The sequence below is a fragment of the Diadema antillarum genome, unplaced genomic scaffold (genome assembly GCF_040938485.1).
Source record: "Diadema antillarum isolate AM-2024a unplaced genomic scaffold, OU_Dant_1.0 seq00000563_RagTag, whole genome shotgun sequence".
Taxonomy (NCBI): domain Eukaryota; kingdom Metazoa; phylum Echinodermata; class Echinoidea; order Diadematoida; family Diadematidae; genus Diadema; species Diadema antillarum.
In genome coordinates, this window is record NW_027271502.1 from 2,923,736 (window position 1) to 2,950,673 (window position 26,938).

A 26,938-nucleotide genomic window follows, 5' to 3' on the forward strand; every position below is an offset into this window, starting at 1 on the left:
AATGGGTTAGCCTCTCTAGTTTAGGCAGAAAGAGAGAAAAAAATGGATGTGACATCTAAGATATACTTACCGCTCACGTACACTGATCCATCCAGGAGTTCAGGGCGGGGTCTTGTGTCAGCATATCCCCTTCCACGAGGGCACATCATGTCAAACTGAACTAAAAGTTGGTGGATTATCAAAGGAGACACAAGTTGAACAATACATGAAATCTATTTCATCAGATATTACTTTCCTTGAATTGGGAGCTACAAAGGGCAGAAAATGGTATTCGCATCAACATCAAAATCTAAACCTACAACAGATCTATTTGGCCATTTGCTTCTATTTGCTTCTTTGGCCATTTGCTTCTGTCCTGTCTTTGAAAACAAATATGTTCACATGAAGAATCCTTTGAGTGGTCCACAATTTACAAGCATGCTTTTCAGTGGACCTCTCAATTCTTTCTTCTTCTTTTTTTCTCCAGACATAACTTTGTATTTTGCCGGTATGCATGTATGATTTTGTATTTGTTAACTATTATCTACCATGTAAAGTTGAATACATGCCTATGTTATATCTTCTGATTCAGTTCGTGTTATGTTTGCCGAAAAGAAAGAAAGAATGAAATACATGAAATAAATAAAAAATAAATGTTTGACTCTTGCAAAACCTGATTTAAACTGTCAAGCACCATCATACAGAAGTGTACACGACTGTACTTCAGGTTCAATGAGTTATGCAAGAGTGCTAAATGAGTATTAGGCCAGCATACTTTAATCCAGATTAATCTATGCCTGAAACGGAGAAGGCTGATTTGGTGCCCTAATTAATTCTATGAACCTTTCATAACAATAAGAGACAGGTGTGCCAAAATACATGAAATTATAATGAGTATGTTTTTACAGACATTATTGATTTCAAGTTCAGTGGGTTTATGTCCATCTCTGAAGTACACGTAGTGTTATTTTGATTTATAACTCATGCAAATTAAAATGAATCATTCTCCTTAGATATTTGGGGGTTTTTCCCCCTGAAGTTCGGGAACTCTCTCAGTTTGGAAAAATGCTGCTAAAGGTGCAGTGTTCTGTGGATAATTGCAGCACTATCTTCACCAGGACATTTTGGATGTATAAAAGAATGAAGAGACATAGGACTTTTCAGTGAAGGACAACTTAATCCAGCTTCATTGAATGCTGGCTTAACTTACCTGAATCTTCAATAGGGCACTCGTAGCATTTGCCCTGGTCTCCATAAGCATAGCCCATGGAACAGCAGCACACAGAGTTGCGGTACAAGCCTGGGATAGGACTCATGCATTCTCCTTCAGAATAGTCCAAGTAGCACTCGTAGGAACGAAGATCTAGAAAATCAGAAAATACTATCCAATAAATTGACTCCATTTTTCCCTCTCTGATTTCAAACTTGCTATGACTACAACTGCTGTACAGTGTTCTAAAATGAATTACAGGGATGAAAAGGAAATCTTCACCTGAGAGTAATAGATGAAATTCTTCCCTCTTTAAAACAGGGAAATATCAATTCACAGAATAATATGTGTTCATTGCATTTATTGAGTGAATCTTTCATCTATACTCTGTGATTCTCTGATCATGATTTTAAAACGTTCAGTGATGAGTAAGGACCACAAGAAGCCAATAAAATGACTGACATATAGAATAGTGAGTGCAAAACTAATAAACAAAGTCCATAAATAAGCTGAATTCTCAGTTCATTGATTAATAAAGTTAATACAGAGAAGGCTTAGAAAATATGCAGATACAGCACTCAAAGAAAAACATAGCTCTAAACTATCATAAAAGTGATTCTATAAATCAACAAAATATCATTGCCATAATGTTGGTCTAGATTTCTGACAGAAATGTTTTGAAAATGATCATGGCATCAAAAAAAAAACAAATTCAAAGCATTGAAAAATAATATATAATTGATTGCCTGAAGTTCTTTCCCCCCTCTCATTTATGATCAGATTCTATAAGGATATCTGACAAACTACTCAAATAAAAACCACAAACTAATGTAACCCACATAATAGCTCACTGAGATATGGAAAACAAAATAGTCAGTTGCGTGTTTAGCTATCAGTTGTAGCTAAGGACACCTCAAGGAATTCCTCAATAACACGTAAAACATACATGTATTTACGCCTGAGCCTTTTTTCTCTGGGTGGTCTACAGTCTGTACCTCTTCCAGGCACATTCAATGCTGCCTATTTTTGTTTTCTGTCGATTTTGACATGATTGCGTGTGTGTGTGTGTGTGTGTGTGTGTGTGTGTGTGATAATGATGGCGGTGGATAGATGGGTATAGGCTTTATGCAGGAAATGGCCAATAAAAGTGGGCATCGGTCCTGCTGCCCCCGGTCCGATTTCCCGAACTTCTGATTCGGAGGTCGCCTAATCAGGGCAGCATCCCCTTAATCACCATCCCATCAAGCCACAATCTCTCCACTTCCCGAGGTTGTCTCACCGATGCAGTTCCTGCCTGAGGTGTCCAGGGTCAGTCCAGGTGGACAGACGCACCTGTAGGAGCCCAGGGTGTTCTGGCACTCGCCGTTGTTACACACCATGGGGTTGATTTCGCACTCATTCACATCTGTGGAGCAGAGCAGAGAGAAGGGAATATATCCCACCTTATGTAAAAAACAGAGTCTGTATGATTCTTTCAGTCTGTTCGCAAGCATTTTTTTTGTCCTTTCTTTCTTTTTTCTTTTTACTTTGATTACACAATTATTGAGAAGAAAGACAACTCACTCGGATCACTACCAAAAGTTTATCATTTGTTACTTGTGTCATTCTCAACCTTCCCTGCAAGTTTCATCCCAATCCATTAACTACTTTTTGAGTTATTTTGTACACGGACAAACTAACTAACTAACTAACAAACTAACTAACCAATGAACGAACACACAAACCAACGGTAACGAAAACATAACCTCCTCCCTTGGCGGAGGTAATAAATAGTTGTATGCATTCAACAGATACTAATTTTTAAATGGTCTACATAAATATTGGTCAATGATTGGTCATAATTCAATCACATGAATAATAATGCATAGAGGATTGAAAAAGTCATAATGCGAGAAGTGACATTACATTAGATGATATACTGCTATTCAAGAACTTGACTGGCAGCCGATGGGGCTAGAATAAAATGACGTGTACTTACGTTGACCATAGAATACAACATATATTGCCCTGTCTATCGTTGTAATGTAACTCTAGACAGTCCTTTGGGGAATATATGAGACTATGCTTTTTTGTGGCATGGGAGAAATAAAGGTCCCAAGCCACCCCTGTACGAAACACCAGCAGACTGTAGGTTTAATACCCTTCCTCTTTTTCCCTCCTGACATCTCATCATAGTCATGTAGAGTGGAATACTATGGAGTTTGTGTCTGGCCAATGCGCCTGTCACACCATCAAAGCTGGTTTACAGTATCCAATACAACAGAGCACAACCCTTCTAATGCCAGGTGCAGCTAGTGTTATTCCAGAGACGGGCAGGAGCGCATGACTCAGCACTCACCAATGCAATTATCGTCGACCTCTGTGTAACCCCGCGGGCAATCTCCGAAGGACAGCGGGCAGGCTTCACATGGGCTGCCCCAGGCTCGTCCAAAAGTAGAGCAACATTGGTCTCGCCTCATTGGCCCCATGATGTCCGCCTCGCACTGACCATTGACAATCCGTGTCCAGCAGGTGGCAACACGGTTATCTGTATTTTGCGAAAAATGTCAAATAATCGGTTCAAAGAAACTTAAAAAACCGAGAAAAAAAAGTCATTTTTATGTCTTATTGTATCCTTTCTACTGCAGGGATAGGACACAGATTTGTAATGTGAACTAGTGAAAACTTATTTTATGATTACCGTTATCATATGCAAGACTGAAGTACAAAGCAAAATAAAAAAAAACATCTATGCGTCGGCCCTGTGAGCATACACCTTGTCAATTCCTCTGTGCAGGTCATTGACATCGAAAATATGGTTTCACATTAGACGAGATGTGAGACTGATTGCATGAAAACGAGACATCTCTGTGTGTCCTACTCACCGATGCAGACGGTACCGGTCTCATCCAGAGCTGTGCCGGGATTGATGCATTCACAACGGAAGCTCCCACGCGTGTTGATGCAGCGGCCGTTCTCACAGAGATTTGGGTCGTCACACTCATTCTTGTCTTCATAGCAACGTAGAAATGAAAGATGTTGAACATTACTGTGGAAACTTTACAACATCGCATCTCATGGAATATTGGGACAGCTTTACTGAATTCACACAATAGACACCAATTATGAGATGGCCATAGGAATACATATCATCGTTTATTGACTGACAAAAGATTATTGAATCATTTCTAAATATTTTGTGGTTGTGTTCAAATATTCACTGAGTTATACTGGTTGCAGTTTCTGCTTCAGTGTCGTCATCCTGAGTAACTTTCTCATATGGGCGGCTACACCTATGGTGATGCATCTTGAAAGCTGTCACTACATACAAGGAGCATCACTAATTATTTTTCTGCTTAGAGGAGAGACAGCAGGTGTTTTTAGGATAATGAACAACACATCAAGGTGCCCTTACCTGAAAAGGTCTCACAAACAAAACAAAATCTGATGGCTGAAAGTGTGAAACATTCATGTTCTTCAATGCCAAATAAGAATGACAATTCTCTATATATAGACATTTTTCTGTATCTTGTTAACTACGGCCTTGAGGGTAATGCATATTACAAGCTGTGCTTTTTAGCTTCCCCTCCATTTTCAACATCATTTAATGAATATCACGCATCTTGGCACCACAACTTATTGTGAATTTATACCATATCTTAATATATCAACAATGTTTGCTTTTTTATTTCTGCACAACATATTTTGTAAACTTTTGTTGAAATTGAAAATGAATGGAATGAAAAATGAAATGAAACAGACTGAAGAGTGTGATGATACAATCTTACCTTCATAAGTAAGAAGGCATGTTTTAATAATCTCAGATTTACCTTGGCAATATGAGCCACGGGAGTCTAACTCTAAGCCTTCTGGGCAGTCGCAGATGTAAGCACCAGGAGTGTTTCGGCAGGTGCCACCACGGCATAGCAGCCTGTTAAAGGCGCATTCGTTTATGTCTGGAAAAAAAAAAATGACAGAAAGGAAAGAACAAGGAAACAAACAAACAAACAAACAAAAAATAAAAACATGGGTGGATAGATATTCTGGAAAAGACATCTGTTCTGGAAATTCTCATTGCAACTAGCTAAGAGCTTGAAGAAATCAGACAAAGCCTGCAACATTTAAGGAGAAGGCTCATACAAAGCAACACTAATCTGTTCATATCAGACACAAAGAGTTGTTATAAAAGTCTACAAGAATAGAGAGTGAGTCTATTGGGTTGCTGACACAACACTGCATTCAAATTGAGTAGGAAGAAAACAGTTATACAATCAATAGCAAAGGAAAATTGGACTGTGCCTTGGTAGATGGGTAGTCTACTTGGTACAGATCAGTCGTAACATGAGAATTTGACGAAGTGAAAACAAGAGGAGTAGTATTACCTGTGCAGCTTTTGCCATCACTTGTCACCTGGAAGCCAGGGTTGCATTTACACCGGAAATTTCCAGTCAGATCCTCACAAATGCCATTCACACACAAGTTGTTGAAGAGGGTACACTCGTTGATATCTGTCATAATGTGAAGAAGTCTACAGATTAATGCTAATGCTTACAGTGGAAAACAAAAACACATAAGTAATAACAAAGGAATAAATTAAGGAACAGTAAGAGAAAGGTTGAAATATTAGCACAGAGGGTAAATACTGTCCCTTTCAAGCAAAGAAAATATAAATTAATCTTGAAGAAGGAAAATGCCTGAAGACAATTATATGCTTGTACAGTAAAACCTGCCACCTACAGGAGACACCAAAAAAGTGACCGTTAGAGACAGGTGGCTGCTATAGATAGGGTCATTTACGTTGCTTTTCTTTGGGGGTGGGGGAATGTTTTTCGTGGTTGTACACGGCAGGTGGCCAATATATACAGGTGGCCGCTAAGGAAGGCTTGACTGTATATCAACTGCACTGGTCCATGTCACAACAGCTCTTACATCCAACCAGTTAAAACAAACAAACAAACAAACAAACAAACAAACAAACAAACAAACAAACAAACAAACACACAAACAATAAAAAAAAAACACACACAAACATAATGCCTTCGGCAAAACTTCGTGGCAGAAGCATAAATAAAATGTGCTGCTGTTTTTACACCTACAATTACATCTGAAAGTTTGTCTATTCCTATTAAGAGGGAAACAACCCATTCCTGAGATCACAATATCAAACGTATGATCCACTGAACTATAGTTCTGTGATGTGAACTCTCTCCATGGGCGTGGCAGATGGGCGTGGTAAACGGGGGTGGCAGATGCCAGTCACCCTCTTAGGGGGGTTCACACAGGGGCAAACTGAGTGGACATCACAGGAACAATCCCAACTCACTGATGCTGAGGCTGTCTCGGCCGATGCCATGGCGACAGAGCTCCTCAAACTGGAGGGTCCCCTGCGGGGGGCACGACTCGCAGTTGGGGCCCCAGCTAGTGGCCTCCTTCAGCAGCACGGCACTGCAGCAGCACGTGGAGATGGTCACCTGGATGCCTGATTGGTGGGTGCAGCGGCCCATGTCGCCGTCGAGGTAGCAGAAGCCACGCCTACTCTCTGCATGGTGGAAAGTAATTTCAAAAGATCAGGCCAGTACCATTAGTTTGTCTGGTTTATAAAGCAAACTCAATTGTACCATCAGGTACGACTAGTAGAAGATGGGAGTTATACCTACATTGCCATTCCTTTATTTCAAGGAGTCAAAACTCTCTCATCAAAGTGAAGATTTGTGTTTTGTTGTTGATGACTTTAAAGGGACTGTACAGTACTGGTTGAGGTAGGGATTCATGTTTTGACTATTCCTAAGTGAGATAATGAAAAGCTTCTTATGAAATATGAAAGAGCATGTAATTTCAAGAAGGATTCAACGTTTATTTGATGAAAATTGGTTTTCAAATGGCTGAGATATCCAAAAAAGTGCTAATAATAAAAGGCGACATGCCCCACCTTTATTAGTATCTCTTTGTTTCACCTTGTTTTTGGATATCTCAGCCATTTCAAAACCGATTTTCATTGAATAAACTTTTGATATCCCTTAGAACTGCATGCTCTTTGACATCTCATAGAGTGGTTTCTGAATATCTCACAAGACGTTAAAAGCTAAATCTTCACCTCCACCAGAACTGTACACACCCTTTAATCTGATCAAACTATAGTGAGTAATCAACTATTTCCAAGATATCTATGCTGCTTGTCAAGGCATGCGCTCATGGCAATTATGTAGTTTGAATGTGCTCAGACTCAGGTGTGGTCGTTTTGCAGATTATGTTCACTGCTACTGTTGACAATAAATATACAAATGGAAAGTTTACGTTCTTCACATTTTGTCATGTTAACTTTGTTCTTTGAGAAGGAATGTATGAACTCCTGTATACATATCTAACATCTTATACTTGATGCAATAATGGGGGTAAGAGGCGTCATCAGCACTAGGGCACAACATGTCTCCACATTCTGCACCTATCTGGTCCTCTCCTCCTCATCATGTTCACCAATCTGATCCAGTCCAATCCAGCAGGTGACGATGCCAGCAATGTTAAAGATAATAAAAAGTTTTGGTACCTCAAAAGTTTCCTTGAATTTCCTTGTCTTAGTTTGTGTTTCAGGTTAAAGTACCTTTCATATAACTGACACTGTGAGACTTACTCGCCCCAAAGTGCTCTCATGTCTTAGTAGTCATGCAATTAACTGCGACCAGCAGCCCCATACGCATAGCGACCAGCAGTCACATACGCATAGCATAATCGGGCTTCGCATTGTAGCATTCAGGATCATGACAGATTCAGTATCGCAGGATAAATGTCAACTTAAAATCCCAAAAATTCTTCAATTTGAAGACTTACCAATTAAGGTGAAGTATTGAAAACAGGCTTCGGGCAACGTTTGGTTCTGCCTATAGTGATGACTGAATGTGACTCGGTCGAGAGGACCTTGGGAGAGCTACCATACACTGAATACTACAGCCAGTGCATGCGAACACATCACATGCGCACAAATTTCAAATCCATCAACGGATAAGATGTTTGTGTGCGCATGCGCTGGCCGTAGTAGTCAGTGTAGTAGTAATTCAGGGAAACTTTTGAGGTACCAGAACTTTTTATTATCTTTAATGTGTGGTAGCTACCATGTGTTACTACTCACCAATGCAGGTTCCGTCGTCCGAACGTGCGTACCCCACAGGACATTGACAGAAGTAGCTGCCCAGAGTGTTGACGCAGTAGCCAACTTGGCACGGGTTCCGCAGAGCACACTCATTGATGTCTGGATGTAGGAAGTGAAAAGACAGTGGCATCATTAGGATGGTACTTGCTCTCTCATCGAACTGTATCCCAATCTGGACTCACTATCTAAAGAATGCCATAGCAGGCTCGCCGATACGGTACAATTAACTCGCCAAAAGCATTTGACGTTGCTGCCTGATTTGCATAAAGTAAACAACATGTTTATGTAAAACGGCTGGGGAAGTGTTGCAGGACAATCGCAATATCTTGCCGCAGAAGCCATCAAATGATAAAATCTATACAGCAAATTGAAGGAGAAGCTATTCTCTAACTTGCAATGTAAGCTATTCTCTTACTTGCATTTTGAGTTTATCTGAGGATATACCTGTGACATTAACGTTGAAACTTAGATTCCAAAAAAGAAAATTTGGTCTTTAAAAAAGTGTTATTTTCTAACATTTTTCAACATTGCCCAAAGATGAAGGATGACACATTCATACTAGATACATATGTGAAGTTTCAAGGGATTTGGTGGTAAAATAAGGGAGATACGAGGAGGTGAACTTTACAGATTTTTTGTTCTTCACTCTATGCAGTGCTTCAATGACCATTACGAATTCAAAAGTTTACGCCCCTGTTCGCAGAGTTAATTGCACCGTATCGCTGGGCCTCATAGACAATACAGACAAACAGGTTGTCAAAAGTATTGACAGGAGGCTAAGGTCTGTCATCAGCTGTTTTGTGTTATCGCTAGATTCCTAGCCATGTGAGAGCAAACTGACGGCGAAAACAAGTCAAATGATTTCTGTTTCCCACTTCCAGGAGCAGTGGGAGCATTATGGACACCACCTTTTTTTTTTACAGGCCAACAAGCTTCGAGCAGAATCTATTTGCCTTTGACGGGGGAACTACAATCTTTTTTCCCCTCTCTCTTGTGACATCATAATGGCCCTTCATCTAACCTTTATGTTGTGTTGCCACCAATGACCCACGGTTGTAATTGTCTGGAATGCACAGTAGTTTGCTATGATATGGAAAGTGCATTGAAATAATAGCTCAGCCGCATTAAATCTCAACATTTGTGCAGACATTTTAAGTTTTTTAAAGTCTCATGTATTACTTTTAATTTTTTGATTCTCACTTCAAAATTCAAGGTTTTATTAAAACTAGCTTAGTTGGTGAAAGTAACTTTATAAATGAGGAAGCCACCACAGGTATGCTTCAGTTTGAATGGTTTGTACTTCCTACATCAACAAAAGCCAACTTGTCAGTTCGCTTGTAGGCAATATTATATTTTCCCTTCTCGTGTTCAAAACCACAACGTATCAAAGTTTGATAAGAGAGTGGGGCCAGGTGTTTGGCAACACATAACCCTGATGTGCAGAAGGGCAGGTCAAGTATTTCCTCTTTTGGAAAGAGAGAGAGAGAGCGAGATATGAGCACCAGATAATGGAAAAGTCCATGCCGCTGAAAACAAAGAGAGAAAAGTGCACCAGCCCGCACATGTGTTGTTCTCCAAACCGGCACAAGCTAAAAAAGAAATGCTGAAGAGGAGAGAAATTTTGCCTGCATGTTCTCCAGGGAAATCAATGCTAACCTTCATCTGACAGCAGGAGTTCATGGGGTGGGTTAGGGGTACACCCTGGCTCTGTGCCAAGTCACATGACTATCAGACACACATTCTACAACATCATGTGCACATATGTGATTTGATGGTCATTTCTCCACATGGAGTGCAAACCACATGTCTCTTTGGCATCTCCCTCTGAATTATCTCTACCACCAACACACATAATTGCCTGAAATCCTATAGTAAAATGTCACTTTATGTTGCACTGGAGTTCCACAAATCAAACAAACGCATATGGAGAAGTTTCCTTCAAAATAAAGCATATTTAAGTTAATTAATGCATTCTTCAAGTCTCATATTTTTTCACTGACCCATGACAACGTTCATTTCTGATTCTGAATGAGCTTTCTGATGTGGAATAAAACATTATCAAAATACCACTAAAGCCCAAACAAAGTTCTGGTACGCCTGCAAAGTTGTCAAATTTTGCTCCAAAATGTGAACGTATGCCTAGGAAATGTGCGGAATAACGCTGTAATAACAAGATATTCGATGGGTAACGACGAAAATGGGAAATATTAACCAAAAACGTTCAGTCTCAGAACTTACCCGAATGGGGTCAGGCTAGACTCAGACTCGGGGATAACTCGGCCTCGCTTTGCTTGACGGCGGGATGAGTTGTATTGGTTGTCCCTCTGGATTGTACAGTGTTGTACTATGCATATGGGAGCGGCCTGTATAAACTACCTGTACATTGTAGCATTCTGGCTACTCGCAGTAATGGTCCGAGTTGTTACAACGCGCGCATCAAAAACCTCTTTGGCGCGCATGCAAAATTAGTGTGCGCCTCTCAAGCACCTCTAAAAACAATCAAAGACGCTTGATAAACAACAACAAAAACTTCAAAGACCGCGCGTCTCAGCAACTGAGGTGATGCGCGTATACTAGTAGGCTTGAGGACCGCGCGCTGTCCATTTGTTTTGTACAGGATTAGCACGCACTTTCCTGTCTGCTCAGTAAGGCCTCGTTTGGTACCCGTAGTATTATAGAGTACTGATGAACATGGCGATCACGAACTGTGTGTAAATTGTCTGAAATAGGGTCGAGTTTTCCCTGAGACCGAGTTAGTCTGGAGCCTTCTGGAATAAAAGTCGGTCTACCTACTTTTATTATTTTTCTCAAAATACTCCAAAACGACTCATCATTCCGGCAAACCGCGTCAGCCAGGTAAGTTTCTTTGTAGACTCTTTCGATATATTGCAAGCAAATATGAAATGGTGCCAGACGGGTTCTCAAGCCCTTTACCAGAACTTTGTTTTCACTTTAAGCATTCTATTTCATGAAATCAATAGACAATTATTGTGACCAACTATGCTGTGTTGACTTGGGGAATGGATTTGAAATCGCTTAATCATTGACCAAATGGGGAAAAAATCCAGCTAGTAACAGTATCATGCATTTAGGGCTTAATAATTAGGAGTAGCAATGTCCTATGTATCAGGACAGACCTATACAGCAAGTAACCTAGCCATGAAAGACTTGAAGAATGTTTCATATTGAAAAAAAAAGAAGAAGCTTAGTTACATGGTCCAAAGTGGGACAAATGTCTCTAATATTGTGTGAAATTGAACCTATGAAAGAAATCAGAGTTGAAAATAACTGCTTTGAGCTTGAAAAGTGTAAAATCTATAGTAACAAGATTTACTACAATTATTTATTTATTTATTTATTTTTTTTTGGGTCATTATACAGTTCAGACAGGAATGTTCAACAATTTTTCTATGGACTTGAGAAGACATGTACTTGAACATGATATACAATTTCTGTCACATTAAAAAAACAAAAACAAAAAAACAAAAAACAAATTAGAAACTCCTCCTACCAGCATGAGATCACTGCACAGAGAAATGCCTGTAATGTGATATGGCCTGCATTGTAAGGTACTCCAGTTTCCAAACCTACACCAAAAGGTAAACACTTTAACAAGGCAAAAAAATATTGTGCCTCTGGCACCATCAGCTCAAAACAGCTCTGACTTTAACAATCTCATCAGCTTGAACCAATGAACTCGGCAAAGGGGGTGGGGGGGGGGGGAGGGGGGAAATGTGGGAGGGGAAGGGAAGAACCCCCAAACAATACAGCTGGGAGCATTTTCACTGCCAACAAATGACTTTTGCAGTCACACAAGAAGGTGACCTTTAATCTTCAAGTGAGATTCCAGTTTCAATACAAAAGTCAAGCTTCTAGAGCAAAAACTTCAAGACATGACCTCATTCTGTGCTTACAAATCAACCTTCTCATAAGAGTACATTATCAGAATGAAAAATACAATACACAAATACTTGAAATACAGTATATATCGCACAATAATCAGAGACTGGAAATAATTGTCATCATGGCATGCAATAATTCTCTATTCAATAGTTTTCACTGCATCACTATTTCTTCAGAATTCTTTTGCGCTTTTTTTCACTGTCGCGCTTAAAACGTCGATGACGTGTGGGGGTGACACCATCGCCCCATTCTGAATCACATGCGTCTCAGTTGTTCAATTCAATGTGACCATGGTATCAATACGGAATTGCATTTTCACAGAGGGGGATAATGTCTTCATCTCCAATTCTCACACTGTTATAATGTGCTCACAAAAAAGTATCTTAAAGTGTTGGGCAATGATCTAGCAACTAACACCCCTTTCACCCTCAGACATTGTTGCTTGGCTATACCACACAATAACAATTTGATATAAAGCATATATTTAGTTCTTACTTATTTCTTGCAAAAAGAAATAAGTTTAGTGAAGATTTATGTTGGTATTTTCAATAAAAATAGAACTCCATATATGTCCTTTTCTCTCCTCTTTGCATTGCACAAGTGAAAATAACGAGATGTAATTGCATAAGTCTTTACAATGTGATACTTCATCACCTTTTGTCACACATTACCAACAACAATGAAAACACCCACATTACATTGCAGTGACAAATACTTAAATTAATAAAATGGAATCAATGAAAAAAAAAAGTCTTGCAAAACCAAATTTATGTAATTTCCACATGCAAAACATAAGGTACACTGTAAGACATGATCTGTGTTTGTAATTTCTTTTGTCGTCGTAGAATGACTCACCAATGCAGCCTCTTGTCCCCATGGGTTCATAACCTTCCTGGCAGCTGCATTCATAGGTACCGGGTAGATTAATGCACTGAGCATTGCTACATGAATGGGTCCCAAGGGTGCACTCATCCACATCTGAAGAGGAAGGGTTTTTTTTTTTTTGGGGGGGGGGGAAGAAGGAGGAATAAATGGAGGAAAGAACAGGTTTTATTGAGAAAAGAACATTTAACCTCTGAGAACAGTCTGGAAAGCATTCACCAGATGTTGAAACCTGAACATACCGAGTTGCAATAATCATATGAAAGCACTGATAGCCCTCAGAAGAATGACCACTAATGATGAACACTTGAGAAAAGTGCAATGATATAGCTATAAAGTACCGAGCAATAGCAATCCCTTCTTTTGTGGTGTTTAAGAGCACTATAGCAGTGCTCGAATAAGAACAAAAAAAAAAAAACAAACAGATTAAGGTATAACTTCCATCTCATAACTTTTGTAATAAAAATAAACTTCACCTTGACAGGCAAAATGCAAGGTCCATCAACGTCTCTCTTATGGATTGTTGGAATATTATTTGCACACAGATATGAAATATACAGCATAGCATATAGTCTATGATATTAAACCTTGGAAATTATCACACTGCCACAGAATTGCTTGGCTATTTGGCTTTTGTCACTTGGAAGCTTTGCTGTTGCTGACATTGACATCAAATGTATGACACAATATAACTAAAAAGGAAGAACAAAACTACTGTGTCTGAATACCAACTACAAGAAAGCAGCACTATGTCAGAAAATGCTGCCAATTGCTTTACAGGAGACTTTATTTCCTGTGGAGAAGACAGAAAGGATGACACGAAAAATGCTGTCACTTTGTGAACACTCACATGACATCTACATTTAAAGGCAATGAAATGTGAGCACAAAATAAAAACACTGTGCACATATTTGCACTCAGAGGATTAAACTTTTTTTTTTACAGAAACCAGCATGCACATAACAATTAATGAACACTCCTAGATGAGGTAACCTACACGTAGTAGCTTTTGAAGAACATTTGCACAGGAATATGCACAGAAGTAAATAATTTATTATGTAGGGACCTATTAGTGGAAAATTGAGCAAAGAAAATGGGGATTCCATCGGGATTTAGAATGTACATGATTACTTGGAGACTTCTGACTGTGATAACTAACCAATGAGAAGAGGCCCTATACTCTTGCTGAAGAGTAGGTTAACAGACAGAGCTTCATCAGTAGATGATCTAGTACTTGGAACCTGGAAACAAGACTTATATTTGAGCTCCTCCTAATAACGTCTTTCTGTCACACACAGTGTTGAGATGCTAAAGCCTACTCTACAGGTACTCACACCCCGCGTTCACATTAGCCCGCGACGCGGGGACAGCCGTAAGAGATCTTATCTTTTTTACGACTGACCATCCACACTGCTATCTCATTTGTCCCCAAGCTGAGGGGGCAATTGGGGCTTGGGGCGAGCTCTGCCACTTGAAACCAGGCATAGTGCATGCGCACATTTGATGACCACAGCTGGAAGCTATCAATTGCGCCCCAAGGTCACTCTCCCCTCCAAATCTTGTCCCCGTACCTGACTGTACCCGACTTGCTTCGAGGGGACGAGGGGACAAGTCCCAGCGAGCGTTCACATTATGATTTTTGAGGAGAAAGTCCCGCAGCATGGGACTTTCCCCGCATAGCGGGGACTAATGTGAACATGGGGTTTGTGGTAGAGCAGCTGAGAAACAATGCAAGCATTCCAGATTCTATACCCTCCCTTTATCCCTCCCAACACCCCACCTCTGCCTCCCCCTCTCCCCTCCCTTCCCTCTGTCTCTGCGGTAACTGATGATGATGATAAGGATCAAACAATTGAGCATGAGGTCAGCCAGCTACTCAGGAGATTAACCCTTGCCTCACCAGAGGGCATACAACAGGTGGCTGAACAGAGAAATGTCAAGTGGTGACATATGGTTGTGATTCTCCCCCTAACAAATACACGCACTACTGGGGCGCATTCCAGACAGGGTTTACATTCCGTTCCTCTTGTATGAACTGGATGGTGTTTCATAAAGCTGTTCTTAACGTTACGAACGACTTAAGAACGACTGGTGATCAGTTCTTGTGCTGAATTATTGAATTTCTGATAATTATAGCACATCAAAACGTGTTCCAGTCATTCTTAAGTCATTCGTAACTTTAAGACCAGCTTTATGAAATACCCCCCTGGTCTGACTCTTAAAGGGACTGTACAGTACTGGTTGAGGTAAGGGATTCATGTTTTGAGCATTTCTACGTGAGATAATGAGAAACCTCTTATGACATATGAAAGAGCATGTAATTTCAAGAAGGATTCAACGTTTATTTGATGAAAATTGGTTTTGAAATGGCTGAAATATCCAAAAAAGTGATAATAATAAAAGGCGACATGCCACAACTTTATTAGGATCTCTTTGTTTCACCTTGTTTTTGGATATCTCAGCCATTTCAAAATCGATTTTCATCAAATAAACTTTTGATACCCTTTAGAATTGCATGCTCTTTGACATCTCATAGAGTGGTTTCTGAATATCTCACAAAATGTTAAAAGCTAAGTCCTCACCTCGACCAGAACTGTACACACCCTTTAAAGGGAAAAATCCTGGACAAATAAAAATTTTTACAGTTAGTCTATAGAAAGGGTAAACTCTTACAACCACAACAGTGAAAGTTTGATAAAAATTGGATGAAAATTAAGGAAGTTACAAAATACTGAAGTATCACTAATTTTCACACACAAAAAAGCACCTCTTGAACAGTCAATACGAACATGCAAATAGTAAACTGATGATGCCCTCCTATCACAATTTGCCCTGCAGTATGTAGGCCAATATGGATAAAATCATGATATTTCTGGTTTTTTTTTTTATGAAACGCAATCATGCCCAAGTCTCATATCCTGATATATCTGACAGATCATAGTCTTTTACGTGTTGCACATTTGACCAGATAAATACATTTTTTGCCATATTTTTGGTAGGTAGCCATCACAATCAATGAATGAAAAATTGTGAGGTGATGACATCAACAGCTCACTCATTTAGGTATTCGTATCAACTGTAAATCTGTTGTACAAAAAAAAATGGGAATCTCTGAAATTTCGTAATTTCCTTACTTACACGTTGTACATGTATAGTCAAATTCTCATCAAATTTTCGCTGTTGTACTTTTGACATGTTACTCTCTCTTTTCAGAATAAGTTTCTACTGATCTGGAATTTCACGAACAGGAGAAAGAGAAGGAGGAGTTGGAGGGGGAGGAGGAGGTGTTGGAGGAGAGGAGGAGGAAAGGGAGGACGAGGAGGACGAGGAGGAGGAGTTGGAGGAGGGGAGGAAGAGGAGAAAGGGGAGGTAGAAGAGGAAGAGGAAGAGGAGGAGGAGGAGGAGAGGAGAGAAAAAGAGAGAAGAAGAGGAGTTGGAGGAGGGGAGGAGGAGTTGGAGGAGGGGAGGAGTAGTTGGAGAAGGGGAGGAGGAGTTGGAGTGGGGGAAGGAGGAGTTGGAGTGGGGGAAGGAGGAGTTGGAGTGGGGGAAGGAGGAGTTGGAGTGGGGGGGGGGGGCGTATGAGGAGATGATGATAAAGTTACTAATCACAGACTCACCTATACAATATCGGCCATCAATGGACAGTTTGTAGCCAGTGTAGCACTCACAAGTGTGTGAGCCAATCAGGTTCATGCAAGTACCATGCTGGCAGACATTTGGGTTGGTACGGCATTCATCAACATCTACAGCAAGATCAACACAGAAACTTCTCTTACTTTTTTGTTTTTTTAAACAAGGTAACACAGGTCATCATGTAATGACACAAAGAAGTACCACAATGCATAGTGACCTTCAACCCTACTTGACTGAATCATTGAAAGAAAATTTTTACTTTTTGTACCGTTTGGAAAAGATAATCTGAAAGAATATATAGTAACAGAGAATAATATTCAGTCTGATGTGAGGTTCATGATATTAATTTTGACAACAAAAATTAGCATCATTCCTAGGAGTCACTCTATGGACTCACATAGTTGTGTGCATTCATTAAGGAAAATAAGGCAGGGCTTGTATTTGCTTTGAATTACATCTTATTCACAAGAATGTGGCATACCTATAAGGGCATACTTTAGAACAGAATAAAAAAAAATATACCACCAAATATCTACCAACCGTGAATACAGGCTAAAATGATTGTTTGCAAATTAACAGAGTTCAAAAATTTTTTGGAGATATTAATCACTTCAGGTGGTAGTTTTACACTGTGTAGTCCCACGTTACTCCTGTCACTGTGTGTTTCACTGATGTCATCAATTCAGCAGAAAAAGGTGGGTCACATGTACAATGCAAGTTGAATGATCAAAACAAATTTCATCAAACAGTATCCCCCCGTATTCACACAAACAGCCTTCGAGCAAAGAGTGATGGAGGTGACCCAACTCACCTTCACAGTAGCGCTGATTTGCAGATATCTGATATCCATTTGGACAGATACACCGGAAGGTACCATCCAGATTTTCACAAGTTCCATAGTTGCAAATGGTATTGTCCCTGCATTCATTGATGTCTGAAAGAATGAACAGCAAATCGGATTTCATGATCAGGCATAAAATACGCAACTAGAGCACTTCAAGGACACTGGAATTTTTTTTTCTTTAAGCTTAGAAACAATACAAACGAAAACCCCAACACAATCATTACCACAATCAATGTATCAAATATGTATAAACAAATTACATCAATTCTTTCCTTCTTTCATTTTGCCCTGCCTACTCTCTCTGTCCATATGTAATTATCTTCACAAAACATGTTTAGAATGATTAAAGCCCAAAAAGTTTTGGCCCTTGGGAGCTCTGTCCATGGTCCATCATGGGAGTCACATGTATTGCTTTAGCAATGTTGTATTCCTGACCCATATGCTTAATTCCCGCCAAGTTTAACAAGTTTAATCAAATCTGACCAAGGGTTACGGAGGAAGAGATGAAAATGTATGAAACTCATAAATGAACAAGAGCGAAGGATGAACTAAAATGGACAATCAACAATTAACCTATTGCAGCAGAACACACACATGAAGCCATAATGAACAATCTTTAAAAGGGAAAGGTGGCTGGTGTAGTTAAGAGATGGGGGACTATCACTAATGTATGTCAGTGCATCTATTAAAGTGGGAATCTACATTATGTTTATTTCCACGCTGATGAAATGTGTAAAATCAGATGAACAGAGTGATAAGAGGATTCATCAAATTATTGTTGAGATGAGGATTCAGCTTTTAACTTTTTTGTGAGATACTTGGAAACCACTAAATGAAATATTAAAGAGCATAAAATTCTAAGAGGAAATCAAAGTTTATTTGATGAAAATCGGTTTTGAAATGGCCAAGATATATAAAAAACTAGAAATGTCACTACGGCGACTGGTGTATGCCTCCGCCATAATGCATGGTTCTCCTAATAGGTCTATAGTACAATGTCTTGACAATGTGTGATGACAGTTTCACACAATTGGCAAAATATTAAAATGACAGGTTTGCCACAAATGTGCTGAATGTTCACTTTCCTAGAACTAGGTTCAATTGGATGAATGATTAAAACGTCAGAGTGCAGGTATCTGGGGAACTGATGATTTTTACTTGACTTTTGACTCTTTTATAAGTTTATACATTGAGTAATTTTCAAGGTATTGAGAAAAAGTATAATTTCAGTATCAAATGGTAAAATAATATTATCTAAACCTGGCCTTTGACCTTTGACCATTGACCTCACACTTCCAAAGAGAATCACTGTTAGGTAGAACAAGCATAAATATGTAAGTTTCATGATGATACCTTGAGTTACTTTCGAGATATGGAAAAAAAAGTGCAATTCAGCACTTTCACTTGACCTTTGACCTTTTGGCAAGAAACTTCCCACAGAATATATATTAGGTAATACATGCATACATCAAGTTTTAAAAAAATCCTTCAGGCATTGCATAAATATAAGGAAAGTAGTGATATTTTGAGGAGTTGACCTTGACCTTTGACCCCCTGACCTTTGAACCATGACCCCCAACTTCCCTAGATAATCACTGCCAATTGGAACAAGCATATATACTAAGTTCCATGAAGATACCTTGAACCATTTGCGAGATATGGAGAAAAACATGAATTTTCAACCTTTTTTTTCACAAAATAACCTGTGACCTTTGACCTTTGACCCCATGACCTTAAAGGACAAGTTCACCTTCATAAACATAAGAATTGAGAGAATGTAGCAATATTAGTAGAACACATCATTGAAAGTTTGAGGAAAATCAGACAATCCGTTCAAAAGTTATGAATTTTTGAAGTTTTTTTGCAGTACCCGCTGGATGAGAAGACTACTGCAGTGTATGAATAACTTAGATGTCACATGCGTACAACAATATAAGGAAAATATAAAGAGAATTTAACAAAATTCCATCTTTTGAAAAAAGTACACATTCCCCTGACTCGTTACCGATAAATGTTATGGGTAATATTATTCCCTCTGCCTTTAGAAAGAGGCAAGTCAATTGCTCTTTTATTATGCGAAAAAAGTGAAAATATGTTGAATTTTCTTTTATATTTTCTTTATACTGTTGTACGCATATGACTCACAAGCTGTAGCAGTCTCCTCATCCAGCGGTTCCAACACAAAAATTTAAAAAATTCATAACTTTTGCATCGATTGTCCAATTTTCCTCAAACTTTCACTGATGTGTTCTACTAATATTGTTGCATTTTCTCAATCCTTATGTTTATGAAGGTGAACTTGTCCTTTAAAATCCAAACAAAGTATTATCCCCCCAGGATATACCCTCATACCAAGTTTGATGTAAAACCACCACACGGTTCTTGAGAACACGGTTCTTGAGATATCGACAAAAACAAAACGGGACGGACGTATGTACGGACGGACGGACGGACGGACGGACAGACGGACGACCCGAAAGCATAATGTCTCCGGCCACTTCATTGGCGGAGGCATAAAAATCATCATAAAAAGACAATGGAAACCTGAAGCCCCATTTCAACCAAAACTGTAACATACATTGTACCTAAAAAATATAAAGAAATCAACTGTTTCTTGAACATTTGGTCTTTCTGTAGTGCAGTCCTCTTTGTAAAATATTGTTGTACATGAATTGGTGAGTCTGCAAAAATAAGAACACATGAAATTTGGTGCCAAATAAAAGAACTTAACTACAGTGCAAGAAAAAAAAAAAGCATATCAACTGGAGAGCAAAGGAAGGGTGAGTGGTGGTAGGCGGCTCTTGAAAGAGTGTATAGATTGAGCCAAATTCACAGTTGCTAGTAGAACGATCCATTGTGGTTAACTGTGCCCTTAAGCAACATACATTGCCTGCACATGGTAGAGATGAATAATGGCTGGGGTTGGGAGGGGGGAGAGAAGGTGGAGAAATACACTGATTGCACCCAGCTCCTCAGATGGCATCATTACCTTGGCATGTATGTTGACCAGCACTTTCGTAGCCACGGTAACACTCGCAACGGTAGTTGAGGCCGCCAAGAGAGATGCACCTTCCATTGAGGCAGATTCGCGGTGCCCAGGCGCAGATTCCTTCAGGTGGTGGTGTGACCTCCTTTCTTTCAGTGGTGATGGAAGGGCCCGGCAAGTCTGTGAAACCGGGTGGCGACGTAGGTCTTTCTGAGAGTCGCAGGGGACTTCTCATTGAGGCTGGCGCTTCAGTCGTTCCCAGACGACCGGAACATATGCTTACGTACAATGCTGGAGAGAGTGCATAAAAAAAAAGCAAATGAATCATACACTGCTATCTACCCTCCATTTCAGTATTATACAAATAATGTAAAAATTTTGGGACCTGAATTTTTACTTTGCTGCATCCGAGATTTTGTTTTAACTGTCTTCATTATAATGGGAGCACACTGCATATCATTGCAAAGCTCACTATTTATTTCTCTTGAATAGGGATATTACTTTCATTCTCATACTGTTGCTGTGGTTCTTGATCTTGAATTCAACCAAGTTGTCTTACAAATTCAGAAAATAATACTCACATAATACTGTAAAACCAGACATTTTCACATGCATGAAACTATTGTGAATATGAAGAGGACCTAAAGATTCTCGAAAGTAAAATGCATGCAAAAGTCCAACAAATTCCTGTATCACTAGCACATGTAGCATACTCATAATTTTTGCATGGTTGGCAATTCGCGAAAGCTTAATGCCAAAACAAAGGCATTTGGCTTCCATTTACAAAAGTTTCATGCCGGGAATAATTTTGGTTACACAGTATATGATGTATACAGGAAATGCATTGTTCTAGATGAATAAAACAATATCTACGCACATGTACAAACATAAAAGATCAAATTTGCTGTAAGAAAACATGTCAAATCATGATGAATCATACAGATTCTGGGGGTGGCTCTAGGCATACTGATTTTGATTTCCATGCCTGGTTATGGTTGACAGACACTGAAGAGACTTGCAGTTGTAAGTCTCGTTTTATAAAGGATGTTTTGACAGCAATTCTTGTTGGAACAGCAACTTTTTGTAGTGATAGCCAATCAGGATGCTGGATTCTTGTCAATACCATGACACTTGCAATTGTAGGAAAAGTTTCTATCATAGGGTGCATTCGAGGGCTCTAAAATGAACCAAAGCAAACTGAACTAAAGCATACTGCACTGAACTGTGCCAGATTAGGAGCGTTCGAGCACTCTGTTGAGAAAGCGTACCTCACAAGTTATTTTTAGAGAGGGTCATGCATTTTGTAGCAAAAGGGTCATTCACCTTGCGCGCTTAAACTACTTACAGATGTGCCGAACAAAGAGAATGAACTCTTTGCATTATGACATATGTGCACGATACGCGCATTCTTCACATGCACACTTTTGGTACGCTTTTGGCACCCTTTTGGACCACATTGAGAAGTGGTCCACTTTACGCTAGGTTCAGTATGGTACCGGTACACTTAAGGTGCGTGAGCGTTTCTCTGGCTCGGGTAACGTATAGCACAGTTCCCTTTAGAAGAGCGCTCGGATGCACCCACAGTAACTTGTCATGACACGGATGCCCTGGTCTTACCACTATTCCTCTCTGGACAGATGGAGCAGTCCCGAGACGAGGACCCCCAAGCCTGCGCAGACTCCACCTGGCAGCAGCACTCCTCAAAACTCAGCTTGGCGGCCAAGTTTCGACTGCAGGTTCCTTGCCGGGAACGGTACCTGAGGTAGCAGAAACCCAACTCTTCTGGTGGCTCCACAGCTGGGGGGGAGGGGGGGAATGGAGGAAAATCAGCAAATTATATATCATTCCATGCTTCATGACTGTCATTTGTTCTTTTCTTTTTCTGCACTGAGGAGGGGGTACTGACACAGTCACAAGAGAAAGGAGAATGAGTCAAATTTATGTATACACACACTAAAACAAAGAGAAAAACACAGTGTGATGAAATGACAAAATCACCTTTTGAAAATAAGTATGTTCTTTCTTAGAGGATGATAATGGAATAAACCAAACTTTCACTGTGTGAACAGTAGTCAGTGTTATGTACCTTTACATTGATGCATCATTGCAGCAGCATAACATGCTTTTCCACTCTGAATCAATATTTTCAAGCATCAAGGTAGCAAAGAGAGAGGGGGGGGGGGTGAACGGAAGAGGCAAGGATTTCATGGCTTCAACGTAAAGGAGATCAGGTGGTTACAAATCAAAAACTCATTTGGATCTGATGGATGCACATGCAAAAACTAAAACAAAACAAGACAAACAAACCCTGACAACACAAACAACTCGTCCAGTTCGACTGCAGCACACAGGCAAATGGGATGCCTCTGCCAATCACTATATTCTGCCCTAAGTACACCTTTTGATGAAGTTCACTGATCTACTGAGGATTGATCTATAACACTCTGCACAAAAGTAATATATGTCTTCCAATCAATTTGCACTTCTTTCTCAGTCGATTTTAGTTATCAATACTCTAAGTTTCTGCTGAGATGAAATGTGTCAATGCTCATTCCAGTTTTTATCTTCAGTCAAAATAACTGACTTTCACAATTTAAGTGCAATGTACCCACATTGTGTGCATCTATATAATTACATACTGTTCTTGATTGTGTTTATCTGTGTTTGCGCTCCTGGACAGGTAACCCAGACGCCTCTCGCATCTTTCAAGCCAGAGGGATAGAAAAAAAAAAAAGAACTTGTAATAGCGTTCCAGTATACCACTTCTTTAATTAGCTCTTTGAAAGTAAAGTATCATTTGCAAGCTCTACACAATTTGACTATTTAATTTCTTTCACATATTGATATGAGGAGGTTTCAACAGGTGTTCTAATTTTTCTACTAGTAACTGCAATGCCTCATTTCTAACCCCAACGTTCGAAGGGTCTCGCTCACTCCGAAGTGGCAACACTTGGCGGGGACAACTCACTGAATGGGATGTTGATGTCGATGCACTGGGTGTTGTCGGGTGAGAGGGTGTATCCAGGGTAGCACTCACATGTGAAGCTGCCCTGGGCATTGATACAGCGACCATTCTGACACAGCAGGCTTGATTCACACTCATTGATGTCTTTGGAGGGCAAACGGGACAAAGGATACTGATACTTTGAAGAGTTAAAAACTGCACTTCACTGCTTTTAGGGAGATAACTCATATTGATACAGCTGACACATTGGTCTATGTATACTACTTCTATAGCTATTACAAGCTGTGAGGGAAACAAATTTAAAAAAAAGAGATTACCAATACCTCACAGAAACTCTTGCACAATACTTCTGCTGCAGAATTGCTATTGCTACACAAGAGCTGCAAATGAGCAAATTGATGTATTGTTTAGTGACTATCAAGGCTTCACGAGTGTCTGCAAAGTTTATGTGTACCATGAAATGTGCTGCCACTTTTTAAGAGATTATCTTCTTTGACTTTCCTACGATGACTCAGCACCAGCAAAGAAATGTATGATGGAAAATGAAAGCAGTGAGCTACACATGTATCATAATGAATAGTGGTAGGTCAAATTTGCATTCAGTTGTTTGGGTGGCTAAGAAAGGCCTCATGAAGACCGGAGGGGCTGGCATTTTGGAGAGTCCAGTTGCTTTCTCATGAAAAAGGAAAAGTGACTCAGAACTATTCAACAAGTGGAAATGACCAAGGAGACATATGATTAACAAGCAATGTGCAGCAAATATCCTAGTTGGGTGAGCACAGGAGCATCGATGACAATGTACTGCCCTTCTGATCCATTATCAACCATTTGTATCCCAAATACATAAACATGTGCATAGTGTCAGAAATTTTTTTGCTCTTTATTGTCTGCGAGAAAGTGAGTCATCGTTGCAGCTTCGATGTGAAAGAGAGTCACAGTCAGGTATCAATTAACACCAGACATTTCAAATGAAAACTGGCCACATTGCTTCCATTCAAATATTGTACAATTGTACCAATAAAGTGCAAGAGTATCATAGAACAGTATCAATTATTGATGTAGTTGTGGTGCTGCCTTTGTCAATGTAGATAAAAGTAATCAGTTACCATTTCCAATATACAGCGATTGGCATGAAGACACCTGTTCACATTTTGATGAGTAATTCATCCTTGTATCAATTTGAACCCTCCAAATTAAAGGGATCCCATTTAATCAAATCATAGAGAATAATGAACAATGCAAATGAAAACACCCAATCACACTGGATGAAATGCAGCCATGCTGGGAGTCATTACTGGTGTATGCACATAAAGGGCATCAGCAGTTTGCACAAACAGAAAATGTATAACATAAATTCAATGATTCAAATGTTGAAAGAGCACTGCGCATGCGTCAAGATACATTTTGTCTTTGCAAAATGGCAAAAAATGAATTATATGAAGAGTGTTTTTGTCTTAAAAAAGTATAACATCAACATTCTGACAGTGACTGCACTTTTTCATGCATTTTGTTTCTTTTTTTGTGTGTTTTTGCTTTGCAATATTCAATCTTGCCTTTTAGTTTTGTTTTTTGGCTTTTTTTTTTGGTCTGTGCCCGGGGTGTTATGAGATTTCAATCATCTTCAGCGCTAGAGATTTTTTTTTTTTTGGAATGATTTGGCATTAGTCCACAACAATACATTGCAGGCATGAATCATCGATGAAGTTTATTGACACACCTATCACATCAAATTATCTCATGAATTGTTCGAAGGTTGCTTGTTGTAAAAATGTGCCTGTTTCTCATTCTGTGCCATATGACACATTCACTTCAAGTATAAACTTTTGACTCATACACTTGATTCTTCCACAACAACAAATATCTCATATTTCTTCTTGTGAGACTCGATGCAACTTCACAAATTGGTCTTAAGCTGAATTGGCGAGCACTACACAAACTTGATGCAAACCCCTGTTTGCCAGCTTGGCTATGACATATATATCTCTCCTTCATGGGTGCTTTTTTTTGATAAGCATGCATCCACGACACATCTGCATTGGTGGAGCTCATGCATTTTGCAATTCGGAGGGAGAAAATGACGTTGAGGGGGGAAACGACAACAAAAATTCACAAAATATGCACCCCTTTCACGGACTGAAATGCATCAAAATGAATGGCACCATAACCATGAAGAGGGAAATAGCATTTTATACCAACAAGAAAATCACAAGAAAACCTGTACTTACCTGCACACACAAGAGTGGTCATATCGAGCTCATAGCCAGACGGACATTGACAGGCAAAGGAGCCTGGTGTGTTGGCGCAACGACCTCCTTCGCAGAGGCCAGGAATCATACGGCACTCATCAGCATCTGCATCAAACGGGTAAAGAATAAAAGGTGAAAACTATACACACACACGCACACAAACACACACACACAATGGAAGTGTCTATCACACACACACAATGGAAGTGTCTATCTCACACCCTTTCGCCATGAGTGGAGGGGCGAATACTAGTGGTTCATAAATTGTATGAGATGACTACACATGCTGCCTTAACAGCAAATACAGATCAAAAGATATTTCTGCCAATTTCAATTTTAATATCAACTTTAAACCATCTTGTCATTTTTCTTGAAAACATTAAGAACTAGAAATGTCGCTATGGCGACTGGTATACATCTGCCACATCCAATTATTCTCCCAAATATCTACAGTAAGGACAAACATATTGCCAATGTGAGACAACAATCTTACATGATTGGCATACAATCATTATCTGGTATACACCAATTTCATGAAAATACTTAGAGCCACATTCAAAATATGGAAAACGATTTACATTTTAGCATTTCCACTTGATTTTTGACCCAGTTTTGCCTAAACTTTCCTTACATAATCATTGTGTGATAATGGACGCATGTACAAAATTGTATATATTTTACACTGCAAAGTGTATACATGCAGTCACTTCCAAGGTATGGAGAACAAGAGACCCGCGGGTCTAGCGCTCACCTGAGTATCGCAAGTTCACCTTTCACGCAGTCACTAATCTCAATTATTCACAGCTCTACCAAAATTTGACCAGGCATTCTCAAGTAGAAGATGAAAATGTACCATAAGGGCCCAAATTTTTTAAGATTCCTTAATTTGGGGGGATTGGGGCCCCCTGGGGCCCTCTGGGTGGGGCATGGTGCCCATTTTTATAAATTGAAATCCCATACCCCCTAGGGATGCTACCTGCCAAGTTTGACGAAAATACATCATGAGGTTTTCAGGAAGAAGATGAAAATGTACAATTCAGGCACCCCATTTGGACCTTCCCAACCAATCCCCCCCCCCCCCCCTCCTGCCCCCAAGAGGGGCACCCCTGGATCTCCTATGAACAAACTTGAAACTACAGTCATTAATGTACTCACTCATAGTATTAT

The 26,938-nt window shown here is 39.6% G+C and overlaps 1 protein-coding gene across 1 annotated transcript in view; it reads right to left on the minus strand.

The window, feature by feature from the left end:
• The window catches only part of LOC139735080 (fibrillin-1-like), a 137,481-nt gene that overhangs the window by 52,234 nt on the left and 58,309 nt on the right, over window positions 1-26,938 (minus strand). The window contains exons 8-23 of the mRNA XM_071645852.1: window positions 25,751-25,876; window positions 23,529-23,669; window positions 22,178-22,357; window positions 20,564-20,851; window positions 17,542-17,664; window positions 16,715-16,840; window positions 13,071-13,193; window positions 8,292-8,411; window positions 6,492-6,707; window positions 5,551-5,676; window positions 4,999-5,124; window positions 4,054-4,179; window positions 3,528-3,716; window positions 2,469-2,594; window positions 1,190-1,342; window positions 71-160 (exon numbers count right to left, since the gene is read on the minus strand). Of these exons, the coding sequence (XP_071501953.1) occupies window positions 71-160; window positions 1,190-1,342; window positions 2,469-2,594; window positions 3,528-3,716; window positions 4,054-4,179; window positions 4,999-5,124; window positions 5,551-5,676; window positions 6,492-6,707; window positions 8,292-8,411; window positions 13,071-13,193; window positions 16,715-16,840; window positions 17,542-17,664; window positions 20,564-20,851; window positions 22,178-22,357; window positions 23,529-23,669; window positions 25,751-25,876 (2,379 nt within the window). The remainder of the gene's footprint in view (window positions 1-70; window positions 161-1,189; window positions 1,343-2,468; window positions 2,595-3,527; window positions 3,717-4,053; window positions 4,180-4,998; window positions 5,125-5,550; window positions 5,677-6,491; window positions 6,708-8,291; window positions 8,412-13,070; window positions 13,194-16,714; window positions 16,841-17,541; window positions 17,665-20,563; window positions 20,852-22,177; window positions 22,358-23,528; window positions 23,670-25,750; window positions 25,877-26,938) is intronic.